Source organism: Oryctolagus cuniculus, chromosome 8 (assembly GCF_964237555.1).
Source record: "Oryctolagus cuniculus chromosome 8, mOryCun1.1, whole genome shotgun sequence".
NCBI classification, from domain to species: domain Eukaryota; kingdom Metazoa; phylum Chordata; class Mammalia; order Lagomorpha; family Leporidae; genus Oryctolagus; species Oryctolagus cuniculus.
The window spans coordinates 78,337,868-78,358,774 of record NC_091439.1 but is presented as its reverse complement, the minus strand read 5'-3'; the positions used below and the strand labels follow the sequence as shown (position 1 = coordinate 78,358,774).

The 20,907-nt window shown below is 42.2% G+C and overlaps 1 protein-coding gene across 1 annotated transcript in view; it reads right to left on the bottom strand.

Annotated features, from left to right (window-relative positions):
- The window catches only part of HSD17B11 (hydroxysteroid 17-beta dehydrogenase 11), a 41,374-nt gene extending 29,343 nt beyond the window's left edge, over window positions 1–12,031 (bottom strand). Inside the window, exons 1-2 of the mRNA XM_002716969.5 lie at window positions 11,442–12,031; window positions 2,146–2,253 (exon numbers count right to left, since the gene is read on the bottom strand). Of these exons, the coding sequence (XP_002717015.1) occupies window positions 2,146–2,253; window positions 11,442–11,651 (318 nt within the window). The 5' untranslated portion in view covers window positions 11,652–12,031. The remainder of the gene's footprint in view (window positions 1–2,145; window positions 2,254–11,441) is intronic.
- Window positions 12,032–20,907: the final 8,876 nt, after the last annotated feature.

Here is a 20,907-nt window from a genome sequence, read left to right as displayed (position 1 = left end):
ATTAGGACTGACTGGAAGGGAAGAATCAAAACCTGGGAGTCCAGCTCCTGAGTCCAAGGTCTTACACACTATGCAACATGCTCACCTTAATGCTGTACAATCAGAGTTAACCTAAGGAAAATACGAGGGGTCTCCACAAGGTTCATGGACAATGCAGATGATGAAGAAACTATGCATGCACTTCAAAAGCTTTTGCAGCAAAAGAAACTTATTTTATAATTCCACTTCTCTGTACCTCTTTGAAGTCCCCTCATAGTGATTATTAAATGTCAGATGTAGGCCTTCCTCTTAATGTAACCCCGCTATGAGGAGTTTTTCTCTATCCTCGATCGAAGTAACTTCTACTAATTCTTTTGACTTAGCTCAGACCACATAAATAAAAATAATAATAATAAAGAGATATTAGAAATAAAAGACTAGCGGGCCCGGTGCTGTGCCACAGCAGGTTAATCCTCTGCCTGTGGTGTCAGAATCCTATATGGGTGCTGGTTTTAGTCGCGGCTGTTCCTCTTCCAATCCAGCTCTCTGCTATGGCCTGGGAAAGCAATGGAAGATGGCCCAAGGTCTTGTGCCCCTGCACCCATGTGGGAGACCCAGAAGAAGCTCCCGACTCCTGGCTTCAGATGGGCGCAGCTCTAGCCATTGTGGCCATTTGGGGAGTGAACCAGTGGAAGGAAGACCTTTCTTTCTGTCTCTCCCTCCCTCTCTCTGTAACTCTACCTCTCAACTAAATAAATAAAATTAAAAAAAAAAAAAGAAAGATAAGCAATTAGAAAAAGAAGCTAAAAATGAACCAAAATCTAAAATTCCCTAAACAAAGAGGTTCTCAAGTCTAGATGAGTCAGAATCTTTTACCTATTCCATCAGAACAGCTGGGGGTAAGCCCCAGGAATGAGTATTTTAATGACTTTTCCCAGGTAAAGCTGCCAACCTTTCTTCCATTTGGGTATTAGTTGACAAGTGCAAATGTGTCCACAGTGAAATCCCATTATAAAAAGCACACCTCAGTGGTAGAAGAGGCAAATAATGCTTTATAGAAATCGATCTACCTATGATAAAAACCTGATAAAGAATAGGTTAATTCTAACTTCCTTTTTTAACATTTGTTTTATTTATTTGAAAGGTAGGGTGACAGAGGAGAGAGAGATCTTCAATCTGCTGGTTCATTCTCCAAATGGCAGGGGTAGCCAGGGTTGGCCAGGCCAAAGCTAGGACCCTGGAACTCCATCTGGTTTCCCTCATGGGTGGCAGGAGCCCAAGTATTTGGACCATCTTCTGCTGCTTTCCCAGAGGCATTATGAGGGAGTTTAGAACCCACTGTGCCATAGCGCATGCCCCTCTCCTAACTTTCTAACCTAGTTTTCTGAATGGGCATCACAAGACACGGTCAGTGAGTCTGCAAGTACCATCCTAGGATATTTACCTGTGTCAGACTCATGGGCCAGTGTGGCTACAGGGTGCTAAATATGTGGATTTCTAGGCGCTGCCCTCAACCTACTGAAAGAAAACATCTGGTGGGGGGACCAATAGTGTACATTTTTTGTAGTTTTCAGAACATACTAAAATCTGAGAACCTCAGTTTTAGGTTCTAGTTCTGGGTCTGCCACTGGCAAGCCACACGACATTAGGAAAACCACATTTCTCATCTTGTGTGTATCATAATTGGACTGGGTCATCTCCTAATGGAACAAAGACATAAGCTTCAGCCATTCTTGCTCTTTGCCCAAAAGATAGGGCAATATATTCCTTGCCCTGGAATCTCAGTTGGGTCTCACACCCTATTGTCTTCATACCCTACCCCCAAGAGCACTTGAAAGACCAATTGCTCCAGCTCCAGGAATTCTCCTCAGCCTGCTGCCCCCCTCTCCTACCCCCATCCCTAGCCCTCCTAAAATACAAAAAGGCCTGGCCCCTGGGGGTCGGGGTTCCATCAAGTGCACACAGGCAGTTGGTCACCCACCACCCACCTCTGCGAATTTATTTTCTCTGAATAAATTCGGTTTGGCTGTAAATTCATACACGGCTTCCTCTCTATTCTGCACCTGTCTTCCTAACATTTTGAGGAGGCACCAATCTGCAATTCTTTTCCTAACATCTCCAAAACACTCTTTGCTCTCACATAGTAAGATTCCAACTGAATTTTACCTTCTTTGCAGAGCTGTAAATATCTTCTCGGTTACTGCAGTCAACCACAAAAGGATGAGCCTGGGCACCCAGTCTCCTGCATTCAGCAGCTGTTTCCTCAATTCCATGCTATGAAAAACAAGACGGGCAAGAGAACAAAATAAATGGCATGAGCATACTATATAGACAGCTGAAAATCATTAAAGAGTTTTTTTTTTTTTTAACTTGAATTAGGCAAGAATTTAACTGACACACACTTTTGGCATGGATATGAGCACATTTCCATACTCTGACTAGCTTCTGTTACGTGGAATTGAATTTGAAAAGTGCTTTTTAAGATAAAGATAAAAAATCTTAAAATATTACAGAGTTTTACATTTATTAATTTTACACATTTTGTAAATGTATGTCTAAGTGTGCATTCCATATTAGGATTTTTTTAGAATTTTTTCTTTTTTTTAATTTTTTATTTATTTGAAAGTCAGAGTTACAGAGAGAGAGAGGAGAGGCAGAGAGAGAGAGAGAGGTCTTCCATCCGATGGGTCACTTTCCAGATAGCCGCAATGGCCGGAGCTGCGCCAATCTGAAGCCAGGAGCCAGGAGCTTCTTCCGGGTCTCCCACGCGGGTGTAGAGGCCCAAGGACTTGGGCCATCTTCTACTGCTTTCCCAGGCCATAGCAGAGCTGGATTGGAAGTGGAGCAGCCAGGTCTCAAACCGGTGCCTATATGGGATGCCGGCGCTTCAGGAAGGGCATTAACCCACCGGCCCCCAGGATTTTTTAAAATGCAACATTAAGCTTTTTTCCATGTCATTAAAAATTACTCATGGGCATCAAATTAGTAGTTGCCAAATAAGTAATCAGTTAACTATATTCACTCACTTCTTCCTCCAACTTTTCAATGTACAGGTCATGTTTACTGACCTTAGAAGGACCTTGTGGACAGGAATATAAATAAGAAAGAGTTCTCACCCAAAAAACTCTCAGTGTAACAGAAATAAACATAAAGTAAATATAATATTTCAACAGGGCCATGGAAAATTACCACTGTTTTGGTAATAAGTGAATACTGATGGTTCGATACTGTTCAACCTAATACATTGTGGTTAGTATAAAAAGAGAGTTATATGCAGGGAACAATGAGAACACAACAGAGGGGCATGCAAAGTAATTCTAGAAGAAGAGTAATGTGACTTAGATCTCAAGTTGAGTGGAATAGTCAGGGAAAAGGTGGGTGGAAGAGTATATCAGACAGGGCATAAGCAAGGACAGAACAGTCCTGTGGGAAACACTAGTGGACTGGTGTTGCTGGATGGATCATAATGTTCGAGGCTAGCAGGAGTCCATATTACGGTGTTACAGGTCATACCAAGTTTTATCTAAAAAGTGAACAGAAAACCACTGATTAAACTACTAAATCAGGTGTGTGTGTTGTATTGATTATTCTAGCTAATGAATGGAAGGAAGATTTTAGGAGGCAACACCAGAGGAAAGGAGAAAAACTGAGGCAATTACAGTGAATTCAGGCATGAGAACTTGAACTGTGGCATTAACAGAAAGAAGGTAGAGGAGAAACCCACCTTTGGAGGTAGTCAGCAGGAATGGTGACTGCCTGAGGGAGGAGTGGGAGGGGAACTTCATCTGGGTCTCCCACGTGAGCGGCATCTGCTTCCCAGATGCATTAGCAGGGAGCTGAATTGGAAGTGAAATAGCCAGGACTCCAACTGACATTCCAATACGAAGGTTTAACTTGCTGTGCCACAACATCTAACTCAGGTTTTTTTATTTTAAGGGACTATTTCAAATTATTGGATTGAAGTCTAGTCTGGGAACTTTGCAAGCCAAGAAATTGTCAACTAATGCACAGATAAACCCTGTGAGAGCTTACATGTGTACCCAGAGAGGATGGTAAATCAGGACACCAATGGACAAAACTGCTAGTGAATTAATGTTGTGGAATGCTGTACATTAATGTTAGCAATGTCATGGAAAAACCAAATCTGAATAGCTATGGCAAAATTAGTAGTTTATATAGTGAGTTTGTTAGTGTTACAGGTGAAGCGATGGTGGAGAGAATATTATTACCTCGGTTCTTTGTCTCACATGGAAGATGAATTTCCAAGTAGACAGATTTAAAAAGCAAGATTTATTAGAGTCAGAGACGTTCAGCCAGGGTGGCATGGAGGAAGATACCAGGCAAGGAGAAAACCAAAGGGCCCCTTGGCACTGGGTCTTTTTTTTTTTTTTGACAGGTAGAGATATAGATAGAGAGAGAGACAGAGAGAAAGCGCTTCCTTCCGTTGGTTCACTCCCCAAATAGCCGCTATGGCTGGCGCTGCATCGATCTGAAGCCAGGAGCCAGGTGCTTCTTCCTGGTCTCCCATGCGGGTGCAGGGCCCAAGCACTTGGGCCATCCTCCACTGCCCTCCGGGGCCACAGCAGAGAGCTGGACTGGAAGAGGAGCAACCGGGACTAGAACCTGGTGTCCATATGGGATGCTGGCACTGCAGGCATAGGATTAGCCAAGTGAGCCAAAGCGCCAGCCTGACACTGGGATTTTTAAGCACAATTTTTAAAAAAAACTTGATAACCAGATTGACATTCAGTTACAAGGCAGGGCAAAACCCATCAAAAAACCTAGTTTGCAATCGTTTATCCTATCTGTCTGGCCATCACAGGGATGGGATACCTTATTTGTTTTACAGTACACTGAGAGCTCAGAAGGGTGGAGTCGCCACTCCCTTGCTAGTCTCATGATAAGATTGGAAGCTCCCAGGGAGAGGTCAGGCAGGCACTTCTGACCTTGCTAAAGATAACTTTTGGGGGAACATTTTCCACCCTCAATTTCCAGACACCCTATTAAACCATCTGATTCCTCACATTAGGATTCTAAGAGGAAACAATGCTTTTTTAAAAATTTTTATTACTTTAAAGAGAACAGATTTCATGTATTGCATAGATGCAATTCTAAGAAGGTAACTGTATTTCCCTCCCTCTCTTCCTTCCTCAATCCTCCTCCTGCCTTCCTGCTTCTTTTGGCAAAAGCATAATTTCAATCCAATCCATAGTCACAGGCTTCATGCACTACTTTTTTTTTTTTTTTTTTTTTTTTTGACAGTGAGAGAGACAGAGAGAAAGGGCTTCCTTCCGTTGGTTCGCCCCCAAAATGGCTGCCACGCTGCGCTGATCCGAAGCCAGGAGTCAGGTGCTTCTCCTGGTCTCCCATGCGGGTGCAGGGCCCAAGCACTTGGGCCATCCTCCACTGCACTCCCAGGCCACAGCAGAGAGATGGACTGGAAGAGGAGCAACAGGGACAGAATCCGGCGCCCCAACCGGGACTAGAACCGGGGGTGCCGGCGCCGCAGACAGAGGATTAGCCTAGCGAGCTGCGGCACTGGCCTTCATGCACTACTAATTATATATATATATAATTATATATAATATATTATATATAATAATATATATTATAATATTCAACAAGTAAAAGGTAGAAAGATCACAGTTCCACAGAATTATAAACAGCTAAAACAACAAATCACAAGATGTCTGTTTCATTCATATATATTTCTTTGTATTCTATATTAACTCCCACATAGACAAGGTGTTTTTTCTTTACTGAACTCTCCCCCTACAAACTGTTGTATAACTCTAATGAGAAGCCCTTGTCTTTAAGGATCACCAGACATCTCGTATACCTTATGTTGCCCTCCTGTACCTAACTGCCAGCTTTTGACAGTCCCCTTCTAAGCACAAGAATATTTTATTAATGTAGTATATACAGTGGAATATTACTCAATCTTTAAAAGGAATGAAATTCTAACACATGCTATAATATACGCAACCTTGAGGACATGATGCCACGTGAAATAAGCCACACAGAGTGATAAATATAATTTCACTTATGTGAATATCACATTCATAGAGACAGAAAGTAGACAGTTAGCTGTGGGAGGAGGGGGTGCTGAGAGAGAGGATTTCAGTCTGGGAAGATGAATAAGCTCTAGAGAGAAAACTGAGTTCATTGCATAAAAATGTGAATGTACTTAATGCCACTAAACTGTACATTTAAAAATGGCTTAAGGAGCCAGCTCCATGGCTTAATGGGTTAAGCCTGCAGTGCCTGCATCTCATACAGGCGCCTGTTCCAAGTCCCAGCTGCTCCACTTCCCATCCAGCTCTCTGCTATGGCCTGGGAAAGCAGTAGAAGATGGCCCAAGTCCTTAGGCCCTGCACCCGTGTGGGAGACCCAGAAGAAGCTCCTGGCTCCTGGATTCAGAATCGGTAGAGCTCCAGCTGTTGCAGCCATCTGGGGAGTGAACCAGCAGAGGGAAGACCTCTCTCTCTCTCTGCCTCTCTCTCTGCCTGTGCCTCTCTGTAACTCTACCTTTCAAATAAATAAATGAATCTTTAAAAAAAAAAAAAGGTTAAATGGTAAATTGTATGTCATATATTTACCTACCATATTGAAAAAAAGTAAGCAAATTGTATGGATTCGTTGGTGTTTCTCATCATAAAAAAATTTTAGTTTTAACAAGTAAATTTCTTTACTTCAAAGTTTAACAATAAAATCCACTTTCCATTTCTTCCTTTTCAGAGCTTTGCTTCCTCCTGGTTGGCTTTCTGTGACCACCCAGGTCGGTGCACCGCTGGAAGCAGAGGCCTTTCTCTCACAAGGGCTGCAGCTCTGTAGCCCTGTGTCCCTGGTCTTTCTCATGCAGGTCAAAGGTCTACTTTCCACACCCTCTGAACTAGGCAATCAATTTACACTGCAAATTCTTTCCGGGAAATTGTCAGCCAGCTCCTACATTCTCTTGGTAAGAAATAAAAAAAAAACCAGGCTTCAGCGGGAGAACAAATCTCTCTTTAACTTTGACCTCAGCATGTGGAATTGCTCATAATCATTCAAGATTTCCGCTGGCAACTTTTTTCTGTGTTGGATTCAGTTCTCAAGTTTTAATTCTGGGGTCTTCTTCAGCCCTCTCTCTCCACAACTGCGACATTTTCTCCCATCACTTACATTACTAAACATTTAAACGCTTTTCTGATTCTTTTTCCCACTGATCCACAAATTCACTTTTTCACTGAGTAAGCAGTTTTTGTGCATATTCTATGTGTCCAATTACTGTAAATTTATCTTTCCAAACGCATCTAATCAGGTTACAGGGATGGGAATGGTCAAGAAAGCCCGGATTATCCATACAAAGCAGAATGAAAAATTCCTGGTGTCCGGTCTCAGTAGAACAAAGCTGAAGCCACCAGGAATTCTTCCCTGATTTGTCATTCCTTTCACAGCCTTAATGATGCATACAAAGAAGTGGCCCTCCGACATCCTGAGCTTGGTGCATTTGGACACTGCTGGCTTCACTTCTTGGGTTAACCTCAGAACCTGTTTCGGGGACTAACTGTCTTGTACTCTCTATGATAAGAACTTGATCTGCTCCATCCCTGCCCTTCCAGGTTGATCCAAAAATCCTAAACTCCACTTCACTCTCTTCCTCATTCTCCACACATTCACCAACCTGGGTTCTACATCTCTGGTATCTTCAATCTGGACTGCTTGAAAACCCCACCCTGCCTTTCTCTGTTCAGGTTTAGTTCTCAGATTTTCAGCATTTAAAATCCATAAAATTTCAAGAAAAACAGTGAACTAGGATTGCCAACCTTTTATTTTCCCAAATGGACACTAAGAACTAACAAAATAACCATCAATGTAATTTCAATTTAAAAAATAAATTTTTTTACCCACAAAAAGTAGAAAGGATGTAATCTCATGTTTTACTTAAACTAATTTAATCTAATAAAAGCTACATTGTCTTTTTCTACTTTCCTTCTCCCCCAACTTCCTTCTTTCCTTTCTTGTTTATTTGAGAGGCGCAGAGACAGAGATGAAGAGAGCATCCTTCCTCTAGCTCACTCCCCAAATGACCATGACAGCTGGGGCTGGGCCACGGCCAGAGCCAGGAGCTGAGAATGCAAGCTAGGTCTTCCACATTGGGAGAGCAACTACTGGAGCCATCCCTACAGTCCGCCAGGGTCTACACTGGCATGAAGCTGAAGTCAGAGTAGTGAAATCAAACCCAGGCACTCTGATGTGGGATGAAGGCTTCCTAATTGCTAGGCTCAACGCCTACTCCTGTCCTTAATGTTTCTGTTCATTTTTACCACTACTGTTACTACCAACCTAGTCTGACAAGCTTCCACACATCATCTCCTACTTGCATTATCTATTACATTATCAATCTTGACTGCCCTGCTTGCATTGCTTGCCCCTTTAGCCTCGTCTCTGCTTCATCTTCTTCTCAACCCAGTGGCAAGAGGATCATCTTGATTAGAAATTGTCTCCAATTCCTCTACTGACTCTCCAGAGTAAAAGCCAAAATACAATAGGTTACAGGAAACTTTATAATCTAGAACTCTCTTAAATCTCTAGACTAGTACTATCCCATAGAAACACAATATGAAACACATATGTGTAATTCTCATTTTTTCTAGTCGCCACTTTAAAGTACAAAATTTAATTTGGCAGTGTACTCATACAGTTGGTCCTCTGTAAATTCTGTATCCATGGAGTCAACCAACAGATAGAAAATGCAGTTAGGCCTATGACAGTTGCACCTGTAATTGAACATGTTCAGAGTTGTTTCTTGTTACTATTTATTAAACCATACAGTATAACAATTGTTTGCATACCATGTAGATGGCAGGGACCCAACTGCTTAAACCACCACCTACTGCCTCTCAGGGTACACATTAACAGCAAGCTGGAATCAGGAGTGGAGCCAGGCAGGATTTGATGTAGGAACTTTGATATGGGATGCAGGTGTCCTAAACAGTGTCTTCACTACTAAGCCAAACACCTGCTCCTGAAAATTTTGAAATGCCTTCATATACAACTAAAGGAAATTTCAAGTTTTATTTCCAAGCCGACTGCACCACATAAATCTGGCCAAATATCAGTCCAACATTTCACAACCAATTTCTCTTGTGGTCTTGCACTTTGCTTTACTTTTAACTATGATTTGATATTTTGTGTAGACCACAAAGTGATGACATGGAACAGAAGCTGGAATCACTGTGCTTAACCTAAGCAAGTTGGCAACCAGGGAGAGGCTGAATATTACTACACACAGCCCATGCATGGTAGAACCAGGCTGAACTCTCTGTTGTAAAATAGGCAGCAAAGGTTGGGTAGAACAGATGCCAACAGTGTGCAAATGAACAACTGGATGATGGGTACTAACTACAACCTACAGGTTCATAGTATTCGACCTGCAGAGACAAATTTCTCAATTGAAGAACCAACTGAAGAATTTGAGCTATCAGGACAAATTGTTCAATCCATTCTTTTATGTAACTTAATATCTACATGTTTATCATTTCACATATTAAAAACTCCTAATAAGATGTTCTACATTTTTTTTTTCACAGTAAGTCTTTGAAATCCTGTGGATGACTTCTACCTACAACACAACTCAGTTCAGACGAGGCACATTTGAAATGCTTGACAGTCACAGGGGACCGGTGCCTACTATCTGCCATGGCACTGCACAGATCTAGGCATTTCTTTCACTTCTCTGCTTTGCCTCACTCTGTGCCAGCCTTTGCATTTGTTGATTGCTCTCAGCACAGGGCTCCCAGCACCCTCAGCATCTTTTGATCTTGACTCATTGGTTTCCACCTTAACTCCAGACTGAACAACATTTTATGCAAACTAGCATTCAAGCAAGATCTCCCAAGCGGGCCAGGGTGCGCATTAGAAAGATGCCGGGAATTGGAAGCAGAGCCAGGACTGCAATCTGGACACACAGATAGGAAAGCTGGCATCCAACACTGCATTTTAACTGATGCACCAAACCCCTACTCTATGGTTCTTACTAAAAAAATGATTTTTTAAAGACTTATTTATTTACTTGAAAGGCAGAGAGACAGAGGCAAAGAGAGAGAGAGGTCTTCCAGCTGCTGGTTCACTCCCCAGATGGCTGCAACGGCTGGAGCTGCGCCAATGTGCAGCCAGTAGTCTCCCACTCAGGTGCAGGGCCCAAGGACTTGGGTCATATTCTACTGCTTTCCCAGGCCGCAGCAGAGAGCTGGATGGGAAGTGGAGCAGCCGAGACTCGAACCTGAGCCCATATGGGATGCGGCGGCTTTACCTGCTAAGCTACAGTGCCGGCCCTAAAAAAATGATTTTTAAAAAATCTCCTTGGGGGGGGGGGGATCTGGCACTGTGGCATAGCGGGTTAAGCTGCCGCCTGCAGAACCAGCATACCATATAGGCATGGTTTCAAGTCCACTTGCAATCCAGCTCCCTGCTAATGCACCTGGAAAAGCAGCCAAAAATGGCTCAAGTGTTTGAGCCCCTGCCACCCATATGGGAGACCCAGAAGAAGCTCTTGGCTCCCAGTTACCACCTGGCCCAGCACCAGCGGGTTGTGACCATTTGGAGAGTTAACCAGCGAATGGAAGTCTTCTCTCTCTGTGTCCCAACTCTCTCTTTGTAACGTCACCTTTCAAATAAATTTTTTAAAAAATTTACTGCTGGGTTGGGGGTACAAAGGGCAGTGTTGTGGCTAAGCAGGTAAATCTGCCGCCTACGATGCTGCATTACATATGGGAATGGGTTCTTGCCCTGCCTGCTCCACTTCCAATCCAGCTCCCCACTAATGTGCCTGGGAAGCAGCCAAAGATGGTCCAGGTGCTTGGGGCCCTGCCACCCACGTGGGAGACCCAGATGAAGCTCTTGGCTCAGCCTTGGCCATTGATGTCATCTGGGGAGTGAACCAGCGGATAGAAGCCGTCTTTCCGTGTGTCTCTCCTTCTCTCTCTGGAACTTTGACTTTCAATAAATAAATAAATAAGTAAAATTTTTTAAAAATTACCCTTGGCAATAACTAAGGCACAGTACCTAGCTTTCTGTTGGGCATAATCTTTTAAACTACTTAGCTACTGCAGGCAGGACTTTTTTCTTAATAGGCACAAGCTTCTTAGTCTTGTAATGTACCAGCTAAGACTCTTACTTTTTCCCTGTGATCCAGTGAAATCACGTTCAAGAGATTACAAATGATTTTTTAAAGCAAAGTGAGAATCAATTTACAAGACCAAATGGGTGATGGGCAGGAACTGAGCATCTTAAACACGCTCTAGGTCTGTTCACCGTGTGACCATAAACATGAATGAATCCGCGTCCGCCCACCTGTGCAATGCTCAAGGCAATCTTACACCTGTTTTACAGAGATGCCATGAAGGGTGGTTGCCGGCAAGACGCAGACGCGTCCCCAGATCACAGGCACCCGAAAAGTAAAGCACAGGAAACGCTGTTACCTTATTTATATCCCAGAGAACCAATTTGCTTTTAAGTTTGGCAAATTCATAGGCAGTCTGCCTCCCGATTCCGTGTCCGGCTCCGGTGATCAGGACGATTTCTCCGCTGACTGATTTTCTCTTCTTAGGAATAAAAAGCTTCACGAAGGACTCTAAGGAGAAGAGAATCAGCAAGGGCAGGAGCAGGAGGATGTCCAGAACGAATTTCATCCTGGCCGCGGCGAGCTCGGGACTCGTCGGCTTCCACCAACCACTCCGACCCTCGCTTAAGGGGGTAGAGGAGTCAAACCCCAGGGCGAGTAAAAGCCAGGGCCAGGCAGAGCTCCTACAGCGAAGAGAAACAAACAACTGCGCGCCGCTCCTTCCGCTGGGCCGGGCTTCGCTAGGGCTTTTGCAATTGGCTCGGGCTGCGGTGCCGGGCGAGCGCTCGCTCGCGGGCTGGGCAATCGGGGAGGGACGAAGTCCACACGCCAACCAGGCTTCCTACTGCGCTTCGCGCTGCCCCGGCGACGCGTGCAGCCGCGGCCGTGCTCCGCTCGCTGTCGCCCGGCGGGCCCGAGCCGACCTTGGGGCGCCAGTGGCGCGCTTCCGTTCCTAAAAGTGATCAGTGCCTGTTTCTGACTCCCGGAGCCGACCTTGGCCGCAGCGCAGCTGCTGCGGTGAAAGTTGACGGTTGCATGTCGCTAGATAACAGAAGCAAATGCAGATGCTTATCTTAAAGGCTCGCCCAAGGCCAACTGTTCTGACACACGACTTTCTCCCGCGTTTTAGTTCGAAAGGAGTAAGGGTTCTGGAGGACAAGGAAATTTGTCCTCTCAAGGACAACGATAAAATCAAGCCCCGGAGAAAGACTTACATTGGAGGAGATTGATTCCACGAGTGCAGTACATACAGATAACTTCACCTAAAGGAATTCGTACCATTTTAGTAATTCTATCTTGATCCACCTTAATAAATCCCTGCCTCAAGCATGAATAATAAAATAAAAGGAAAATAATTTTGTCTAAAGATGTCCAATGTAACTTTTGGTTTAGTAGCCTCTTTTTTTTAGGTATTCAATAATTTAACTTTTTTTTTTTAAGATTTATTTATTTGAAAGTCAGAGTTTGTGAGAGAGAGAGAAAGAGAGGCAGAGAGAAAGAGAGATAGAGGTCTTCCATCCACTGGTTCACTCCCCAAATGGCTGCAACAGCTGGAGCTGTACCAATCCAAAGCCAGAAGCTTCCTTTTGGTCTCCCATACAGGTGCAGGGGCCCAAGAACTTGGGCCATCTTCTATCTTCTACTGCTTTCCCAGGTCATAGCAGAGAGATGGATCAGAAGTGGAGCATCTGGGACTCAAACCTGGGCCCATATGGGATGCTAGCATGGCTTTACTCGCTATGCCACAGCACTGGCTCCTGTTACATACAATTTTAAAAATTCATTTCTTGATAGTAATTGAATTTGGGCTTCAGGCACTCTGGCACTTGAGAACATGCGGATGATGAATTATCAAACTTTATGATAAAGACCCAGAGAGATCAAAATCAATTCAAGTTTAATGATAGTTCATGCTGGGTTCTCTCTCTTAACTTTAAGCAGACTGCTGTGTTTGTCCCTTCTAAAATGTGGTCCCCATTTTGAGGTGATAAAACAGGGGCCAGGAAAAATTTGTAGGTTAGGACTCTGCCTCCATGAATGGATTCATGGATTCTTGGGTTCATGGGTTATCTTGAGAATGGGTCTGCTAATTTGGCCAGGGCTTTGACATGCTCTCTCTCTCTCTCACCATCTGATGGCAGGAGGGTATCATGAGATGCAGCCCCTTGACCTTGCATTGGAAACCCTGAGCCAAGTTAAACTTCTTTTCTTTGTAACTTACTTAGACTATGATTTATGTTATTAGCAACAGAAAAACAGACTAAGACACAGTCCTACATTGTTATGGGGTGGAAGGGTATTAACAGCCCATGAAAGTACAGCTCTACCATGGAGTTATTTTAATTCTGAATATCATCTGCAGCATTTTTGGGTGAAGATTCTAAATCCAAGTTTATCAAATTACACACATAGAGAATTTATTGCTTCCAGAGCCCCCCTCCCATATATTTTCTCATTGGATTTTCGAAAGCCTCCCAGGAAGTAGAGAAGAAAAATATTTGTATCCCTATTCTATAAATTAATTAGTTAAATTGAGTTTTTAGAGTTTACCCAGTGAGTAAAAGCATAATTGGAAGTAGACACACCATCAGTGTTTATCAAACTTTTTGCCCAACTCCTACAGAACGTGTGTTTGCTTTCATATATGTTGACTTTTGTATGCAATTGGCCTTCTGCATCCACGAGAGATTGCTTCCAGGAACCCTTCCTCCTGCAGATACCAAAACCTGTGGATGTTGCAGTCTCAAATATAAAATGGTGTAGTGTTTACATACAACCTACATACATCCTCCCATATATCTTAAATCATCTTTATGTTTACTTGTAATAACTAATACAATGTAAGGCTATGTAAATAGTTACTATATTGTATTATTTAGGGAATAATGACAAGAAAAATGTCTGTATATGTTGAATACAGATGCAACATTTTTTTCCAATCTGTAATTGGAATAGAACCCAATGATACAAAGCACCGTCAGTGCATGAAGGCTCTGGCTCCACCATTTCCTATTCCATTATATTTTTAATATTGTATTTAGAAGTGGGAGTTTTTCCTAGCAATTAAGACACCAGTTAAGATGCCTAAATCCTACATCAGAGTATCAGGGATTGATTCCTGGTTTTAGCTCCTGGCTCCAGCTTTTTCTCATGCAGACAATGGGAGGCAGGAGGTGATGACTCAATTAGTTGGGTCCCTGACACCCACGTGGGAGGCCTAGATTTGCAGCTCCTGGTTTCAGACCTGGCTGTTGTAGGCATTTGTAGAGTGAAAGAACAGATGGAAGTGTGCGCTCTCTCCCCTTCTCTTATTCTCACTGGATCTTAGCCAGAAGGCTGAAAAGCGATATTCTCTGTCTTATTCTCAATCTTTCCTCCTCTCTAATAAAATGATTACATGTGTGTGTGTGTGTAAAAAAAACTGGGTAGTTTTAACCCACTATGTTGACCAAGGTTCTATTAATTTAGGGAAAAACCCAGCAATTGGAAGCAAAAAATTTTGCACCAAAATAAACTTATCTTTTCAATCCCATTTTCCATGAGCATACACACTTCATTTTATCTTCTTTATAACCTTAAGCAGTAGGTTCAACTGAAATCTCGATTACAGAAATGAAGAAATAAAAGATTAAGATAAATTAGGCAAACTGCCTGGGGTCATAAAATAAATGGCAGAGCTGAATTTGAATCTAGGCCATTATTACTACACTAAATTTCTTTTTCTTCTTCTTTTTCTTTTTTATTTCCTTCTTTCTGAGTGAAACCAGCTCCAAATCACTGAATCAATTCAAAAGGATGAAAATTCTTTTTTTTTAAAGATTTTTTTTTTTTGAGAGAGAGAGTTATAGACAATGAGAAGGAGAGACAGAGAAAGGTCTTCCTTCCGCTGGTTCACTCCCCAAATGGCCACAATGCCCGGAGCTGCACCAATCTGAAGCCAGGAGCCAGGAGCTTCCTCCTGGTCTCTCATGCAGGTGCAGGGGCCCAAGGAGTTGGGCCACTGCTTTCCCAGGCCATAGCAGAGAGCTGGACTGGAAGTGGAGCAGCCAGGACTAGAACCAGCACCCACATGGGATGCCGGCACCACAGGCAGAGGATTAACCTACTATGCCATGGCACCAGCCCCAGGATGAAAATTCTTAATTTTGTGTTACAGCATTCATAACACTCTCATACTACCAGGTAACACAAAAGCAGGCAATAGATTACAGCTTTTAAAGCAGTGTGTTTGAATTCCTGCCAACCTTTTCATTGGCCAAGTGATAGCCCCTTAACTACTTAACCTCTCCTGAAGTCTGTTACCTCAGGATGGATATGATAGCAGTTTGGTTACTATGAAGAGTAATGAGATAGATAGATAGATAGATAGAGATCGATCTAGCACATTTTGCACACAAACACACAGGAACATGAACGTTAGCTAATGCTATACTTCAGCAAGTCATTACTAAGAGGCCTCTGTTTGCAGGGCTGGCTCTGTCGTATCCCATCAGATTCAGAACAGAAGGCTACCACACTTCGCAATTACGCAGGCCAATGTAGGAGGGTCCCTTATACTCCGAATAATCCTGAGGAAGAACATTCAGTAGTGATTGCCAGGCTCTGCTCAAGGAGGGCGGTTTGATAAGTTCTGTCATCCTGGGATGGACTCCTCACAGCTGGCTCTGAGGGGAAACTTTCGAGCTGGAGGGAGGTACACATCAGCCTGCGCTCCCATATATGGCTGTAAAGGAATGGATGTAGGAGTTCAACGTAATGAATACATCTGTTTTAAGAGTAATTCAGCAGGGGCTGGTGCTGTGGCGTAGTAGGTGAAGCCTCTGCCTGTGGTGCCGACATCCCATATAAGCACTGGTTCAAGTTGTAGCTGCTCTTCTTCTGATCCAGCTCTCTGCTTATGGCCTGGGAAAGCAGTAGAAAATGGCCCAAGTGTTTGGGCCCCTGCACCTGCATGGGAGACCCAGAAAAAACTCCTGGCTCTTGGGTTCAGATTTGCTCAGCTCCAGCCATTGCGGCCATTTGGGGAGTGAACCAGCGGATGGAAGACCTCTCTGATTCTCTCTCTGTCTATAACTCTGCCTCTCAAATAAATAAATGAATAAATAAATAAAATTCAACAGGGCACATGAGAAAGAGACAGGCTTTAGCAGGTCCTATGTTTGCCTGGTTCTTCAGCTCAACAACTCTTTTTTTTTTTTTTTTTTTTTTTTTTTTTTTTTTTTGACAGGCAGAGTTAGACAGTGAGAGAGAGAGACAGAGAGAAAGGTCTTCCTTTTTCTGTTGGTTCACCCCCCCCCCCCATGTGGCTGCTACAGCCGGTGCGTTGTGGCTGCTACAGCTGGTGCGTTGCGGCTGACATGCTGCGTGGATCTGAAGCCAGGTGCTTCCTCCTGGTCTCCCTTGCAGGTGCAGGGCCCAAGGACCTGGGCCATCCTACACTGCACTCCCGGGCCACAGCAGAGAGCTGGACTGGAAGAGGAGCAACTGGGGCAGAATCTGGCGCCCCAACCGGGATTAGAACTGGGGGTGCCGGTGCCGCAGGCGGAGAATTAACCTAGTGAGCTGTGGCGCCGGCCAGCTCAACAACTCTTAACTCATTTAGCTGCCTCCTGCAGAGTGGACTCCCTGACTCTGGAGAACATGTACAGAGTTAATTCCTGGTCAGTTGTAGACATTATGAACTGATTTTCCTCCTATCGCATTTGAGAATATAGCTCACTTATTTCTGTTCTATCTCCCTTCTCCCTATCTCTCAATGTAGTTATGCCAGGATCTTTAGTATTTCTTTTTTCATTTTATTTTTAAACTTAGGAAACATATGTACATCTTTTATGCCTACTTCCAGCAACTGTAGGCTGCAACTTTTGGCTTCCTATTTTGTAAGAAGAGGTGATGTCCTATATTTTTCTTAGATGGACATTTCTACCTCCCAACATAAATTATGTGTTTAACCTTGGATTAACACATAATTCTTGAAGGGGAGGTATTCAAAAAGTTCATGTAAAATGTGTGCTATGGAAAAACTAGTCATGGATTTTTGTACCAAAATAAATTTATCTTTTAATTCCATTTTCCCATGAACATTTTGGAATAACCTCAGAATATTTTACCGTGTGCATTTTTATGGGGTACAATGTAATATTTCAGAACATGTACACAATGGGAGCCGGCCAAATCAGATGACCGGCATTTCCAGTTCCTCATGATTGCTTAATGTTGGAGTCTTTGAGATTCTCTCTTTGAGTTCTTCATAAAATATATTGTATGGCATTGTGAACTATTGTCACTGAACAGTAATGTGGAACAATAGAACTTACTCCTTCTCTCTGTGTTTTGAGACTTTTACCTCCCAATTTCTATTATTTGTATGATTCCTTTCATGTTGTCAGCATTTATTTGTTATTCTGTAGCTACCTCATTTTCTGTGCTTTTCTGTTAGCTGATCCTGAAAGCTAAAGGCAATGATCAATGTTTACTTTATTGTGTGTAAATAGTGGCCTTCCTCAGCATGAGCCTGCATATTCGACTGATCTGGCAATCATGGCCAACTGGGGAATAAAAACGCAGATGAAGATCTTCCTCTCTCTGTCTCTCTCTCCCTCCCTCTCTGTGGCTCTGCCTTCCAAATAAATAAATTTTTAAAAAAGATATTAATACTCATCCAACAGAGTTGTCCAAAGTATTGAGAGTATTTACAGGAGCAGGCATTTAGTCCAGCAGTTAAGATGCTGGTTAAGAGGCCAGTGTTCCACGTCAGAGTGCTTAGGTTTGATTCCTTCCTCTGGATCCTGATTCCAAATTTCTGCTAAGGTGGACCCTAGGAGGAAGCAGTGATGACTCAAGTGATTCGGTCCCTGCCACCCATGTAACAGAGCCAGGTTGAGTTCTGGGCTCCTGGCTTTAGCCTGGCCCAACCTAGAGTACTGTGGGCACTGGGGAGTGAGCTGGCAGATGGAAAATTTCTGTTTTGGTCTCTCTCTCTCTCTTTCTGTTTCAGTCTATCTTTCTCTGTGCATCTCAAATAAATAAATTTAGGAGAAAATTGAAAATTTATGAAGAGTTTTAAATAATGTCTGGTAAATTCATTGTAAATGTTATATTAAATTTGAAAATAAAAATTCCATGGAAAAAATGAAGAAATATGAGAAAAAAAATTTTAGAAGCACTATGATACTCATTTTGCCATCAATATGAAAGAAGGTAAAGGAAAAAAACCTCCCAGTAAAAGATCACAGGAAGTTCAAAGCATATACTAGAAAATATCTTTGGGAAAATGTCAGGGCAAAGTTACTACTTATCAATAGTCACACTGAACATTAAAGGCCTCAACTCTCCAGTTAAAAGAAACAGACTGGCTGAATGGATTAAGGAACAAAACCCATCTATTTGCTGCCTACAAGAAACACATCTTTCCAACAAAGATGCATGCAGACTGAAAGTGAAAGGTTGGAAAAATATATTCCATGTCAACAGAAACCAAAAAAAGCAGGTGTAGTCATATTAATATCAGACAAAATAAACTTTAATACAAAAACTGTTAAGAGAGACATAGAGGGGCACTATATAATAATTAAGGGTTCAATTCAACAGGAAGATGTAACTATTATCAATGTATATGCACCTAATTACAGGGCACCGGTTTATTTAAAAGCTATGTTAAGAGACTTAAAGGGAGACTTAGATTCCAATACAACAGTACTGGGGGACTTCAATACTCCACTCTCAGAAATGGACAGATCAACCAGACAGAAGATCAACACGGAAACAGTAGATTTAATTGACACTATAGCCCAAATGGATCTAACAGATACCACAGAACTTTCAATCCTACATTTAAAGATTTTACATTCTTCTCAGCAGTGCATGAAACCTACTCTAGGATTGACCACATACTAGGCCATAAAGCAAGTCTCAGCAAATTCAAAAGAATTAGAATCATACCATGCAGCTTCTCAGACCACAGTGTAATGAAGCTGGAAATTAGCAACTCATGAATCCCTAGAGAATGCAAACACATGGAGACTGAACAACATGCTCCTGAATGAACACTGGGTCATAGAAGAAATCAAAAGAGAAATCAAAAACTTTCTGGAAGTAAATGAGGATAACAAACAACACAACATGTCAAAACTTAGGGGATACGGCAAAAGCAGTGTTGAGAGGAAAGTTTATAGCAATAGGTGCCTACATCAAGAAATTGGAAAGGCACCAAATAGATGAGCTTTCAGTGCATCTCAAGGATCTAGAAAAACTGCAGCAAATCAGACCCAAATCTAGTAGGAGAAGAGAAATAATTAAAATCTGAGAAGAAATCAATAGGATTGAATCCAAAAAACATTACAAAAAATCAGCCAAATGAAGAGCTGGTTTTTTGAAAAAATACACAAAATTGACACCCCATTGGCCCAACTAATTAAAAAAAGAAAAGACCCAAATCAATAAAATCAGAGGTGAAAAAGGAAATGTAACAACAGACACCACAGAAATAAAAAGAATAATCAGAAATTACTACAAAGGGTTGCATGCCAACAAACAGGGAAATCTATCAGAAATGGATAGATTCCTGGACACATGCAACCTACCTAAATTGAACCAGGAAGACATCGAAAACCTAAACAGACCCATAACTGAGACAGAAATTGAAACAGTAATAAAGGCCCTCCCAACAAAGAAAAGCCCAGCACCAGACGGATTCATTGCTTAATTCTACCAGACATTTAAAGAAGAACTAATCCCATTTCTTCTCAAACTATTCAGAACAATCAAAAAAGAGGGAGTCCTCCAAAATTCTTTCTATGAATCCAGCATCACCTTAATCCCTAAGCCAGAGAAAGATGAAGCATTGAAAGAGAATTACAGGCCAATATCCCTGATGAACATAGATGTAAAAATCTTCAATAAAATTCTCACCAATAGAATACAACAACACGTCAGAAAAATCATCCACCCACACCAAGTGGGATTTATCCCTGGTATACAGGGTTGGTTCAACATTCGCAAATCAATCAATGTGATACACCACATTAACAGACTGCAGAAGAAAAACCATATGATTATCTCAATAGATGCAGAGAAAGCATTTGATAAAATTAAATACCCTTTCATGATGAAAATTCTAAGCAAACTGGGTATAGAAGGAACATTCCTCAATACAATCAAAGCAGTTTATGAAAAACCCACGGCCAGCATCCTATTGAATGGGTAAAAGATGGAAGCATTTCCACTGAGATCTGGTACCAGACAGGGATGCCCATCCTCACCACTGCTATTCAATATAGTTCTGGAGGTTCTAGCCAGAGCTATTAGGTAAGAAAAAGAAATTAAAGGGATACAAATTGGGAAGGAAGAACTCAAACTACCCCTCTTTGCAGATGATATGATTCTTTAGGGGATCCAAAGAACTCTACTAAGAGACTATTGGAACTCATAGAATAATTTGGCAAAGTAGCAGGATATAAAATCAATGCACTAAAATCAACAGCCTTTGTATACACAGGCAATGCCACAGCTGAGAAAGAACTTCTAAGATCAATCCCATTCACAATAGCCACAAAAAAACAATCAAATACCTTGGAAGAAACATAACCAAAGATCTCTACGATGAGAATTACAAAATCTTAAAGAAAGAAATAGAAGAGGATACCAAAAAATGGAAAAATCTTCCATGTTCATGGATTGGAAGAATCAATATCATCAAAATGTCCATTCTCCCAAAAGCAATTTATAGATTCAATGCGACGCCAATCAAAATACCAAAGACATTCTTCTTATATCTAGAAAAAATGATGCTGAAATTCATATGGAGATGTAGGAGACCTTGAGTA